The 12,045-nt window shown below is 36.6% G+C and overlaps 1 protein-coding gene across 1 annotated transcript in view; it reads left to right on the top strand.

Annotated features, from left to right (window-relative positions):
• Window positions 1–12,045, top strand: part of NUP62CL (nucleoporin 62 C-terminal like) — a 72,742-nt gene that overhangs the window by 31,989 nt on the left and 28,708 nt on the right. Inside the window, exons 3-6 of the mRNA XM_008989730.5 lie at window positions 3,196–3,328; window positions 9,338–9,488; window positions 10,091–10,140; window positions 10,285–10,419. Coding sequence (XP_008987978.3) covers window positions 3,196–3,328; window positions 9,338–9,488; window positions 10,091–10,140; window positions 10,285–10,419 — 469 coding nt within the window. The remainder of the gene's footprint in view (window positions 1–3,195; window positions 3,329–9,337; window positions 9,489–10,090; window positions 10,141–10,284; window positions 10,420–12,045) is intronic.

Raw genomic sequence — 12,045 nt, 5'->3', positions numbered from 1 at the left:
TTTGGGGTGTTTTTTTCCTCTACTTACCTTTCTTTCTCTTCAAGTGTATTTACTTATTTAGATTCTTTATCTCACTAAGCAGTCTTGTAGAGCAGCTTTCAAGCATCTGTATCTGCAAATTTATAGCCATTTGGGATTACTCTGTGCCCTAGGTATAATCAGCAAATGTTTTATTTTATAGTCTGGGAAGGTGTTGATGTCCACTCCCAGTATGGAATAAGATGCAGAACTGTTGATCAGGGACAGGATAGGAAAATTGGATAGTAGTATATTTTAAGGGATATTTACACTATTTTATGTAATGATTTTTAAGACTATCAGAATGAGATTTATTGAAATGTGAGTTCAAATTTAGTATGTAGTTTTTTTGTATTAGTTTTAGAGCCATATTTCTCTTTTACTACACAGATAATGTGGTATTGACTGTATTAACTGGTTAAAACCGAAGTTGTAATTTGCAAAATCAGACTGTGATAGAACTTTCAAACCCATTCCTTTTTTGGTATTAATTGAAATATTATTATTTGAATATGCCAGAGTTAATTTATGCCTTTAAAAATAGCATGAAAAATAGCAAAAATAAAACTGTATAAAATGTTACAATAATCATACCATTTTAAAATGACTCAGGATTCCTTTATGTTTGGGCTGCTTATATATAAAAACAATACATACATGCATGTATACATATCACTACCTCTAGAGAGAACAGTTTGCTTATCTATCTAGACTTCTTTCTAAGCATATACAAACATTCTTTACATTTGTCTGTGTGTGTGTGTGTGTGTGTGTATACACATTCTTAGAATTTGCTGTTTCCTCTTGAGGATGCAGCTTTTATTTTTTGAGACAAAATCTCGCTCTGTCACCCACTTGGCCTCTCGAGTACCTCAATCATAGGCGTGTGCTACCACGTCTGGCTGATTTTTGTATTTTTAGTAGAGACGAGGTTTCACCATGTAGGCCAGGCTTGTCTCGAACTTCTGAGCTCCAGTGATCTGCCTGCTTCTGCCTCCCAAAGTGCTGGGATTACAGGTGTGAGCCACTGTGCCTGGCCAATTATACATCTTAGAATATCTATCCATGTTAGGAAATACAGATTGCTTTATTAGAAAACCATCTTTGGGTAAAGATATTCTCCTTTACAAGAAGGGGTCATTTAAAAAAATTTTTTCTGTCTTGAATGTAGTAGTTACTCAGTGTTTGGGTGAATTAATTACTAAAGGGAGTCTATTGGTATTATCATTAATTTTTAGCATTTCTGGGGAAAGATTTCCTTTCAGATAAGATTTTTGTTCTCAGATGAATAAAATGATTACTTATAGTTGTAAAGAATATCACACAAGATCCAATCTGTAATCTCTCCATTGTTCTAACCATAGTGACTCCTGGGCTTCTTTGTAATTGGGCATGTTCTTCCTCTGTGGTGCACATTTCACCCTCACAAGGGCTAACATAAAGAATGGGGAATTATCATAAGAACTTTTGTGGCCAAAAAGGAAATGGAGCCTTGTGAAATTCTAGTAAAGTCATTGACATGACACTCTTACCTCAAGGAAATTGGACCTTAAGAATTATTCTTAAGGCAGTTTTAGGGACCTCCTAAATCAAATATTGCATAAGCATAATTTGGTTACTCTCTCTTTGTCTACTTTTTCTTTTTTAAAAACTTCTCATTGGTTTCCTTATCTCTTTTTCTGCCGTTGTTTTACCTTATTCTTAATTTTGACTTGCTTATGGTCCGTCACTTCTACTTCACGTCCTTCCTCTGTCGGTCCTTTCAAATCTCTCTGCCTATAGTTGGATTCCTTTTATACTTTTGGAAATATTTCCCAGTACCTGCCTAGAAGCAGATTTTTTTTCCATATTGCAATATTTTTGGAAATGAAATTCTGACTCATCTTAATCCTGTTTGGCTAGAGCTTTTTGTGCCAGACCCTCAGGTAGGCTGCTATTAGTACATTGGATGGCTTCCCATCCTTCACTTGGCCATCCTGCACAATCAACTGTGAACAAGGAACAAAAAGGACAGAGTTATCTGGACAAGTAATGGGTATTTGAGCTTGTTCCCTCAGCAGGAATGTTCCCTCAGGCTAGCCTCCCTCAGAGTAGTCAATGCTTTTAGCAAGCAGGCACCATGGTTTATGCATTTATCTAGTGTGGCCATTAACCTGAAAATATTGCTAATTGAGAAAGCAGGTTAACGTAAAATAAGCAATCATGTACATTATATTTTCATAACAGATTTCTTGTTACAGAAGTGGCATTTACTATTTGTAAGAACATTTGAAAATACAGAGAACCAAAAAGAAGAAAATAAAACCTTCCCAGCTCCCTACCAGCCACAATTTTCTGTGCATTGTTCATTAAGTGCTCAGTGTATAATAAGAACCAAAAGTACTACAAAAGTTCAGAAAACCAAAAGAAAATTATAAGTAGGAGAGAAGTGGGTGATAAATATGGGGAACAAAGAATTTGAGTCAAGCCATGAAGTATGCTTAGGATTTTATCTATGGAGAGCAGGACATTCTAATAGAGGTGTAACCGAAAAAGACATAGGAGAGAGGTCTTGGCTGTAGATAAAAGTTTGAGAAGCTTTTTCCTAGGGTTTGCAAAAATGTATGCCTAGTATTGGCTGTGATATAGAGAAATAGGCACTCTTTTCTATTGATAGGGACATAAATTGGCAAAATTATTTAGATAGGGCAATTTGGCAAGTTATGTTAAAATTTAGAGCATGCTGACACTTTGATCTATAAATTTTATTTCTAGGAATTAATTACACAGGTACAGTCATGTAAGTATGCAAAGATATAGATGTACAGAGATCTTTTATAAATTGCAATTATTCTTTTCTTGAAAGTTTAGTAAAACTTACCAACAATGGCATCTGGGACTAGAATTTTCTTTATTAGAAGAATTTTGAGGATTGATTTACCCAGTTATTGGGCGACTTAGAAGTTTTATTTTTCTATGAATTTATCCATGAGTTTTAGTTTTCAACTGGAAAGTTAATTTAGGTACCTGGCCTGCCATATATTATTTCATATTACAACAGTGTTGAGTTCAAATCCACAACTTTGAGTTCCAATTTGTATGTTTAAAAATGCCTCCATAATTTTAAATCTGAATGATCAAGGCTTAAATAAAACAAATTTCTCATTTCTTACTAACATTATACAGTTTATTTTCCAGTTACAACTTCAACGACTGCCACCACCACAGTCACCACCACCACTATTACCACAGTCACCAGTGGCTTTACTGTGAACCAACAACTGTCATCAGGAGGGTTTGAAAACCGTGTACCTTATATTTCAACTGTTAGGTAAGCCTATTTATTTGAAAATTTGCATGTGTTTTATTTTATTTATCATGTACAAGACATTTGCTTGGATAGCTTTAGAATATTTGAAAGTTAGCTACATGACCAAGTTGAGGGAACAGTTAGAGAAAGATTTCTGTAGTTTAGGAATTTGAACAACCAACAGCATGCCTTGCCTTCTGAATATTGTTATAATATAATCATTACTATTACTAATAATAGCTACCACTTATTATGTAATTACTTATGTTTAGCAAGATGACAGTGCATTACAAGCATCATGTCATTTATCCTCACAGTAACCCTATGAGGTAGGCACTATTTTCGTTCCCATTTTATAGATGAGAAAAGAAGAGCATTTAGAGATTTTGTAATATACTCATAGTTGCATACTTGTTAATGGTTGAGTCAGGATTAAAATTCAGACAGTCAAGTTCTGGAGCCTGTATACCATGCTTCTCTCTAGTATTTGTTCATTTTTTAAATTAAACATTTTATTTTGAGATAATTGTAGAGTCACATGTATATGTAAGAAATAATACACAATATTCTATATGGTCTTTATATCATTTCATCCAATGATAACATCTTAACAGTACTATAGTATAATATCACAACCAAGATATTAATATTGCTACAGTCAAATACAGAACAGTTCTATCACTACAAGGATTCCTCCTGTTGCCCTTGTGTAGCCACCCCCACTCTCTTCCTTTCCTTGACTCTGAGCAACAATTAATCTGTTTTCTATTTCTATAATCTTGACATTTTAAGAGTGTTGTACAGATAGAGTTATACATATGTGACCTTTGGGGATTGGATTTCTTAATTCAGCATAATTCCTTCTGATCCACCCAAGTTGTCACGTGCATCAATAGTTTGTTCTTTTTTATTTCTGAGTAGTATTCCCTGGCATTGTGGATGCACAATGGTTTATTTATCCATTCACCTGTTGATGGACATATAGGTTGTTTCCAGTTTTTTGGCTATTATGAAAAAAGTGACGTGAACATTAGTGTACAGGTTTTTTAGGAATATAAGTCTCATTCCTCTGGGATAAATGCCTAGGAGTACAGTTGTTGGGTGATGTGGTAGTTACATGTTGTTTTTTGGTTTTGTTTTGCTTTTTTAAGAAACTGTCAAGTTCTTTACCAGAGTACTGTGCCATTTTACACGCCCACTAGCAACGTATGGGTGATTCAGATTGTCTACATTCTTGCCAGGATTTGGTGTTGTCACTACTTTATATTTTAGCCCTTCTGACAGATGTGAAGTGATATCTCATTGTGGTTTTAATTTGCATTTCCCTGATGACTAATGATGTTGAATATCTTTTCACATGTTTATTTGCCATCAGTGGATCCTCTTTGGTGAAATGTCTATTCATATCTTTTGTCCATTTTCTACTTGGATTATTTGATTTTTTACTGTTTAGTCTGGAGAGTTTGTTATATACTCTAGATACCAGTCTTTTGTCAGATATGTGGCTTTTAAGTATATTCTTTAACTGTGTAACTTGGCTTTTTATCCTCTTAACAGGGTCCTTTTGCTGAATAAAAACTTTTAATTGGTGAGTTATAATTTATTACATTTTCATTTAATGAATTGTGCTTTTAGTGTCAATTATAATAAATCCTGTATTAGCCCTAGATCCCAAAGATTTTCTTCTATTTTTTTCTAAAGTTTTATAGTTTCACATTTTACATTTAAGCTTGTGATCCATTTTGAGTCAATTTTTATATAAGGTGTGAGGTTTAGGTCAAGATTAATTTATTTTTGTCTGTGGATGTCAAGTTTTTCCAACATCATTTATTGAAAGGCTATCTTCCCCCTGAATTGCTTTCACACCTTTGTCAAAAATCAATTTGTGTCAAATGCTTTTTCAGCCTCAATTGATAAAGTCTTTTAAGATTTTTTTCTTTATCTTGGTGAAGTGGTGGATTACACTGATTGATTTTTAGATGTTTAACCAGCCCTGCATATGAGAAATAAATCCCACTTGATCATGGTGTATAATTTTTGATACATTTTTAAAAATTTGGTTTCCTGGTGCTATAAGGACTTCCGTATCTAAGTTCATGAGAACTAATAGTCTGTAGTTTTCTTCTTTTTTTATGCCTCTAGCTTTGGTATCAGGGTAATATTGGCTCTATAAAAATGATCTGGATATGGAGAAATAGGAACACTTTTATACTGTTGGTGGGAGTGTAAATTAGTTCAACCATTGTGGAAGACAGTGTGGCAATTCCTCAAGGACCTAGAAATAGAAATTCCATTTGACCCAGCAATCCCATTACTGGGTATATATCCAAAGGACTATAAATCATTCTACTTTAAGGACACATGCACACGAATGTTCATTGCAGCACTGTTTACAATAGCAAAGACCTGGAACCAACCCAAACGCCCATCGATGATAGACTGGACAGGGAAAATGTGGCCCATATACACCATGGAATATTATGTAGCCATCAAAAACGATGAGTTTGTGTCTTTGTAGGGAAGTGGATGAACCTGGAAACCATCAGTCTCAGCAAACTGACACAAGAATAGAAAATCAAACACTGCATGTTCTCACTCATAGGCGGGTGATGAATGATGAGAACACATGGACACAGGGAGGGGAGCACTATACACTGGGGTCTGTTGGGGGGAAATAGGGGAGGGACAGTGGGGGGTGGGGAGTTGGGGAGAGATAGCATGGGGAGAAATGCCAGATATAGGTGAAGGGGAGAAAGGCAACAAACCACATTGCCACGTGTGTACCTATGCAACAATCTTGCATGTTCTTCGCATGTACCCCAAAACCTAAAATGCAATAAAAAATAAAAAATTAAAAAATTAAAAAAAAATAATCTGGGAAGTCTTCTGTTTTCTGTTTTCTAAAAGAAATAGGGTAAAATTTGTGTAAATTTATAAAATGTTGGCAGAATTCTCTAGTGAAACCTTCTGGCCTTGTGTCTTTCTTTTAAAGGGATATTTATTTATTTATTTATTGGGAAGGAATCTCACTTTGTCTCCTAGGCTGGAGTACAGTGTTGAGATCTTAGCTCACTGCATCCTCCACCTCCCAGGTTCAAGTGATTCTGTTACCTCAGCTGAGGCCTCCCAAGTTGTTGAGATTGCCGGTGCCCACCACCACATCTGGCTAATTTTTATGTTTTTAGTAGAGACAGGTTTCACCATGTTGGCGAGGCTGGACTTGAACTCATGACCTCAAGTGATCTGTCCGCCTCGACCTCCCAAAGTGCTGGGATTATAGGCATGAGCCACTATGCCTGGTTAAAGGGGCTTTTAGGCTAAAGGGGCTTTTAAATTACAAATCAATTTATTTAATGGTTCTAGAACTATTCAGGTTATCTAGTTCATCTTTGATGAATGTATGGTTTTTAAAGAATTGGTTCATTTTTTATGTTGTTAAATGTATGAGTATAAAATTGTTCATATTCCATTATTGTCCTTTTAATGGTCGTAGGGATATTCTGTTTCATTTCTGATATTAGTAGTTTGTGTCTTTCTTTTATCAATTTTAATGATCTTTTCCCAAAGAGCCAGCTTTTGTTTAATTGATTATTCTCTATTCTTTTCATGTTTTCAATTTCACTGATGTCTATTATTTCCTTCCTTCTGGTTGCACTGGGTTCATTTTACTCTTTTTCTAGTTTGTTGAGGTGTGAACTCAGACTGTTGATTTGAGACTTTTTCCAAAGTACACATTTAGTGCTATAAATATCCCACTCAACACTTGCTTAACTGTGACCTACATATTATCTTATGTTGTGATTTCATTCAGCTCTGTATACTTTTTAAACTTCCTTTGTGAATTCCTCTGACTAATTTATTATTTAGAGATGTGTTGTTTAATATCCAAGTGTTTGGAGATGTTCTTGTTTTTTTTTCTGTATTGATCTCTAGTTTGATGCCTTTGTGATGTTAGAATATGCTTTGTATGATTTCAGTTCTTTTATATTTATTTAGATTTGTTTTGTGGGTGAGGATATAGTCTGCCTTGATCAATGTTCCATGGACATTTGAAAATTGTGTTTTCTGCTGTAGGATGGAAAGTTCTATTTATGTAAATTAGATTATATTGCTTCACTGTAATTTCAGATTCTGTATTATTGCAGTCTGTCTAGTAGTTTTTTCCTTTGTGGAGAGTGGCTTTTTGAAGTCCCTGCCTTTAATTATGAATTTATCTATTTCTCCCTTTAGCTCAATCAGTTTTTATTTCACGTATTTTGAGGCTTTCTTGTTTGGTTGCTTACACTTTAGAATTGTTAGCCTTCCTGGTGCCTTGATTCCTTTATCACTGTGTAATGTCTCTCTTTGGTTCTAGTAATTTTCTTTGCTCTGTAGTCCACTTTATCTGATATTAATATAACTATTTCTTTCTTTCTTTCTTTCTTTCTTTCTTTTTTTTTTGAGACAGAGTCTCGCTCTGTTGCCAGGCTGCAGTGCAGTGGTGTGATCTCGGCTCACTGCAACCTCTGCCTGCCGGGTTCAAGCAATTCTTCTCTCTCAGCCTCCCGAGTAGCTGGGACTACAGGCATGCATCACCATGCCCAGTAAATTTTTGTATTTTTTAGTAGAGATGGGGTTTCACCATGTTGGCCAAGATGGTCTTGATCTCCTGACCTCGTGATCCACCTGCCTCAAAAGTGGACCACTTATTCATGCTGTCTTAATGAAGATGGATGGTATGGAAACTCTGCTCCCTGCTTAGTCCCACTGACTCATCGCTCATGAAAGGTGAACACAGCATGCTACCACTTTATTGCCAGTAAGTGGAGATGTAAGTTCAGATCCCAGCTGGGTCCTGGAGCCCCCAGATCAATGGGAAGTGGAGGACTGACTCATACTGCTTATTTGCTGCAGGTGGAGGCAGAATTTTAGCCTCCTGTTGGCCCCACAGATATAGGGGAGGGAAGAAGCAGGATGTCAACTACTATGCCTCATATCACTTCTTTCAGCCTCCTTGGTTAGTATGAAGGCTTATCTCTCTACTGGTCCCAACTAACACGGGCTCATGGGAGAAGGGGGACAAAGTACTGACTAGGTGTGGTGTTCTTTGCCCTACCTCATTTAGTCTTGGCTTTGCCAGTGGATGTGGAGGTCAAGCTCCTCATTGAGTATTGCTGACCCCACGGGTGGTAGGAAGTGGGATCCCTACAACCCCCAACTTGAATTCCCTTGTTCAGTTGTAATGATGCTGGATGGGTATAGAGAGGTATAGAGATCCAGTCCCCTACTGGGTGTCTCTGACACCCAGAGGCAAGAGGTGGAGCCTAATGGTGACTAACCCTGCCTGACTACCTCATTGAGCCTTGTTGCCCTGGGTAGGGATTTAGGTTCAGCTTGTCATTGGATCCCACAGAAAGAGCCCTGATAGAGGAATTGGAACTGTGCCTGTGTCTGCCAGGTAGGTAATTGATTACCTTCCCACTGAGCCCTGCTAACATTGCCCCAGCAGAGGAATCAGCATTGACTGGCTCTGTGGGTCAAGAGATCAAAGATCAGCTAGTTGCTGAGCCTTTTTTGTTACCATTTGGCAGGGGAATTGGAGTCCTGCATGGTTCTGCCCAGTGAGGAATGCCCACTCTCTAGTGGATACTACTCAGACAGGGAATGTGTCACTTTGACTAAGAGCTAGGGGAGAGAGAATCCTATCTCCTTAGCTATGCTTACCCATAAAGGAGCTTCTGTTATGCTGAACTGCAATGAGGGGAAGAGAAGGAGTAGATTATGGCACAGACTTTAGCTCTTCTTGCTATGATTTAGTAGTTTTCTTAATAAATCTTTATTTACTATATTCCCCTAGGATAATTTCAAGTGACTTTGAGAGTTGTTTTTTTTTTTAATCATCTTTACCAGTTTTGGTTGTTTTCTTTGGGAGCAGGTATGAGAAGCTCCTTACATGTTTCCTTCTCAGAGTCCTCCTGTGTTTGTTCTTAAAATCTGATCACACTTTTAAAGTACGATTATTGGATCATCCTGCATCCTTTTATGTTTTAGTGTAGTACCAACTTCTGTGATGACATATGGTCAACTGGAGGGTCTTGTAAATGAGTGGAACCTTGAACTGGAAGATCAAGAGAAGTGCTTTCTTCTCCAGGCCACTCAGGTCAATGCTTGGGACTGTACATTGATTGAAAATGGTGAGATGGTAAGAAGATATTTTCATTAATCTACCTACATTGCACAAGTATTTGCAGGTGATCACAAGAGAATAGACCTGTGTTTTGTGGTTTTCTTTGTTGTTGTTGTTGTTGTTGTTTTGTTTATGTTTTTGTTTTTCAAAACAGCGTCTTCCTCTATCACCTAGGCTGGAGCACAATGCTGCAATTACAGCTTACTGCAGTCTCAATCTGCCTGGTTCAAGCAATCCTCCCACTTCAGCTTCCCAAGTAGCTGGGACCACAGGGTCACACCAGTACCCCTAGCTAATTGTGTGTGTGTGTGTTTTAGTAGAGATTGGGTCTTACTGTGTTGCCTAGTCTGGTATCAAACTCCTAGGCTCAAGTGATCCTACTGCCTTGGCCTCCCAAAGTGCTAGGATTATAGGCATGAGCCACCATACCCAGCCCTGTGGTTAATTTTCTATTCCAATATTGGTGAGCAGCTCAAAATATATTCCTTAGGTAATAAGTACCCTGAATAGAAGGAAATTTTTCATATTTGAAGTATGTGTGAGAAAATTAATATTGCTCTAAAATTGTTATATAAATTTAAATGTTTATATTATTGTATTCTTATTTCTCTTTATAGATTAGTATTTTACATGGAGAAGTGAACAAAGGGAAACTGGATCAGAAAAGGTAGAAACTTAGATTTCTCAGGTTGAAAGATTAAAGACCTATTTTTTTATTCAGTGTTTTTTTCCTTCTGTAGTTTGTTAACCTTTTTTTTTTTGTCCCTCCAAATTCCTTTCATCAGCCCTTTTATTAACTTATTTTATTCAGGTTGGAACAAGAATTGGACTTTATCCTGTCACAGCAGCAGGAACTAGAATTTCTGTTGACTTATTTAAAGGAGTCTATGAGTGACCAGAGTGGACTTCATTATCTGCAGCATGCAGATGAGGAGCGTGTGGAGACGTAAATAACTGAATAAAGATCTAAGAATGGGACAGGACTTATGCATTGTGAGAACATTCCAGGAACAGAGGGGAAAAGTCAAATCAGAAGGCAAGGAATACAAATTGGTAGAAAAGGACAAGCTTTTGTAGTTGACATTTATCAATTTGTTTGACTGTTTTCTGCTGATCTTTTCTAGATGCTTGTAAATGAGGAAATAATTCTGGCAATTTTGTTTTATAGCATTCCATGTACTGTTATTACTCTCAACCTTATGTGTGTTCATCATAAAATTTTTGTGTTTGTCAAATTTGTTCTTAAATTAGAAGTACAAATTTTATGTGTGTGGTGTCATGGTATTGTGGGATATTTGTGGTCTCCTATTTATGTTGATTCTGCTAAAACTAAGGTTCATGTAATTGCTTTAGTGATAAATAATTTGTTATTTTAAAGGCAGTTTGTTAATCTGGAGGCAAACTGTATAGCTTTCAAAAATGGAATGATTTGGTCAATGTCTTAGGAGGGCTATATTTTATTTGTGAGCTCTTCAGTCTTCACCTCCTGTCAATACAGTGCCAATGTTCCCAAAGTAACTTTATTTCTCTGGAACTGAGGTTTGATAACTGACCAATTTATTAAGTATGAGAATTTGTATGAATGTACAACATAATCTAGATTGAGACTAAATTTGACTAATTTATTGATGACTTATTATGAGTTAAGACTGGGCCTATCTTTAACATACTTGCAAGTTAACTTTTTTGTAGCAGCATTAAATGTGGTAAGTACAACTAATCTATACTAACTTAAATCAGTTTCTGCTTTTGTATTTCAACCTTTGTGAATTTTTCTTTTTTTTGTATTGTTTTCTATGCATTCTTTTTTTTTTGAAACATGTAGTTACATTTTTTGGCCATAAGATCCTAACTGTAGTTTAAAGAAATATTTGAGACATTAGTTCCTTTCTAGTTGCTCTATGGTAGTCAGATTTATACACACACACACAGACACACACACACACACACACACACACACACACACACACATATATGCATTTATTTTTTTTCCAAGATGAAGTCTTGCTGTGTCACCTAGGCTAGAGTACAGTGGCACGATCTCAGCGCACTGCAACCTCCGCCTGCTGGGTTCAAGCAATTCTCCTGCCTCAGCCTCCTGAGTAGCTGGAATTACAGGTGCATACCACCATACCTGGCTAATTTTTTGTATTTTTAGTAGAGATGGAGTTTTACCATGTTGGCCAAGCTGGTCTTGAACTCTTGACCTCATGATCCACTCTTCTCGGCCTCTCAAAGTACTGGGATTTCAGGCATGTGCCACTGTACGTGGCCCAGATTTATATTGTGATGAAATCTTTGCCAGAATCTTCAACCATCTAGGCAACTAATTCTATGGCATAAGTACTATGCCATAGAAAGGCAGTAGTTACCTACAAATCTAATTGACTCTTTTAATTTTTATACACATTAAGGTTGAAAAATCCTCTGGCCACTTTAATTCTCATAAACATATTTATTGACTGGGTCGTGTGTGTGTGTGTGTGTGTGTGTGTGTGTAGTTTGGGTAGAAATCTTGAGAATTTAAGTAACTTGTGAACTTAACAGATTTGTCTATCTTTGATTATTGTGA

This window comes from Callithrix jacchus, chromosome X (genome assembly GCF_049354715.1).
Source record: "Callithrix jacchus isolate 240 chromosome X, calJac240_pri, whole genome shotgun sequence".
Taxonomy (NCBI): Eukaryota; Metazoa; Chordata; class Mammalia; order Primates; family Cebidae; genus Callithrix; species Callithrix jacchus.
This window is presented reverse-complemented; position numbering and strand designations above follow the sequence as displayed.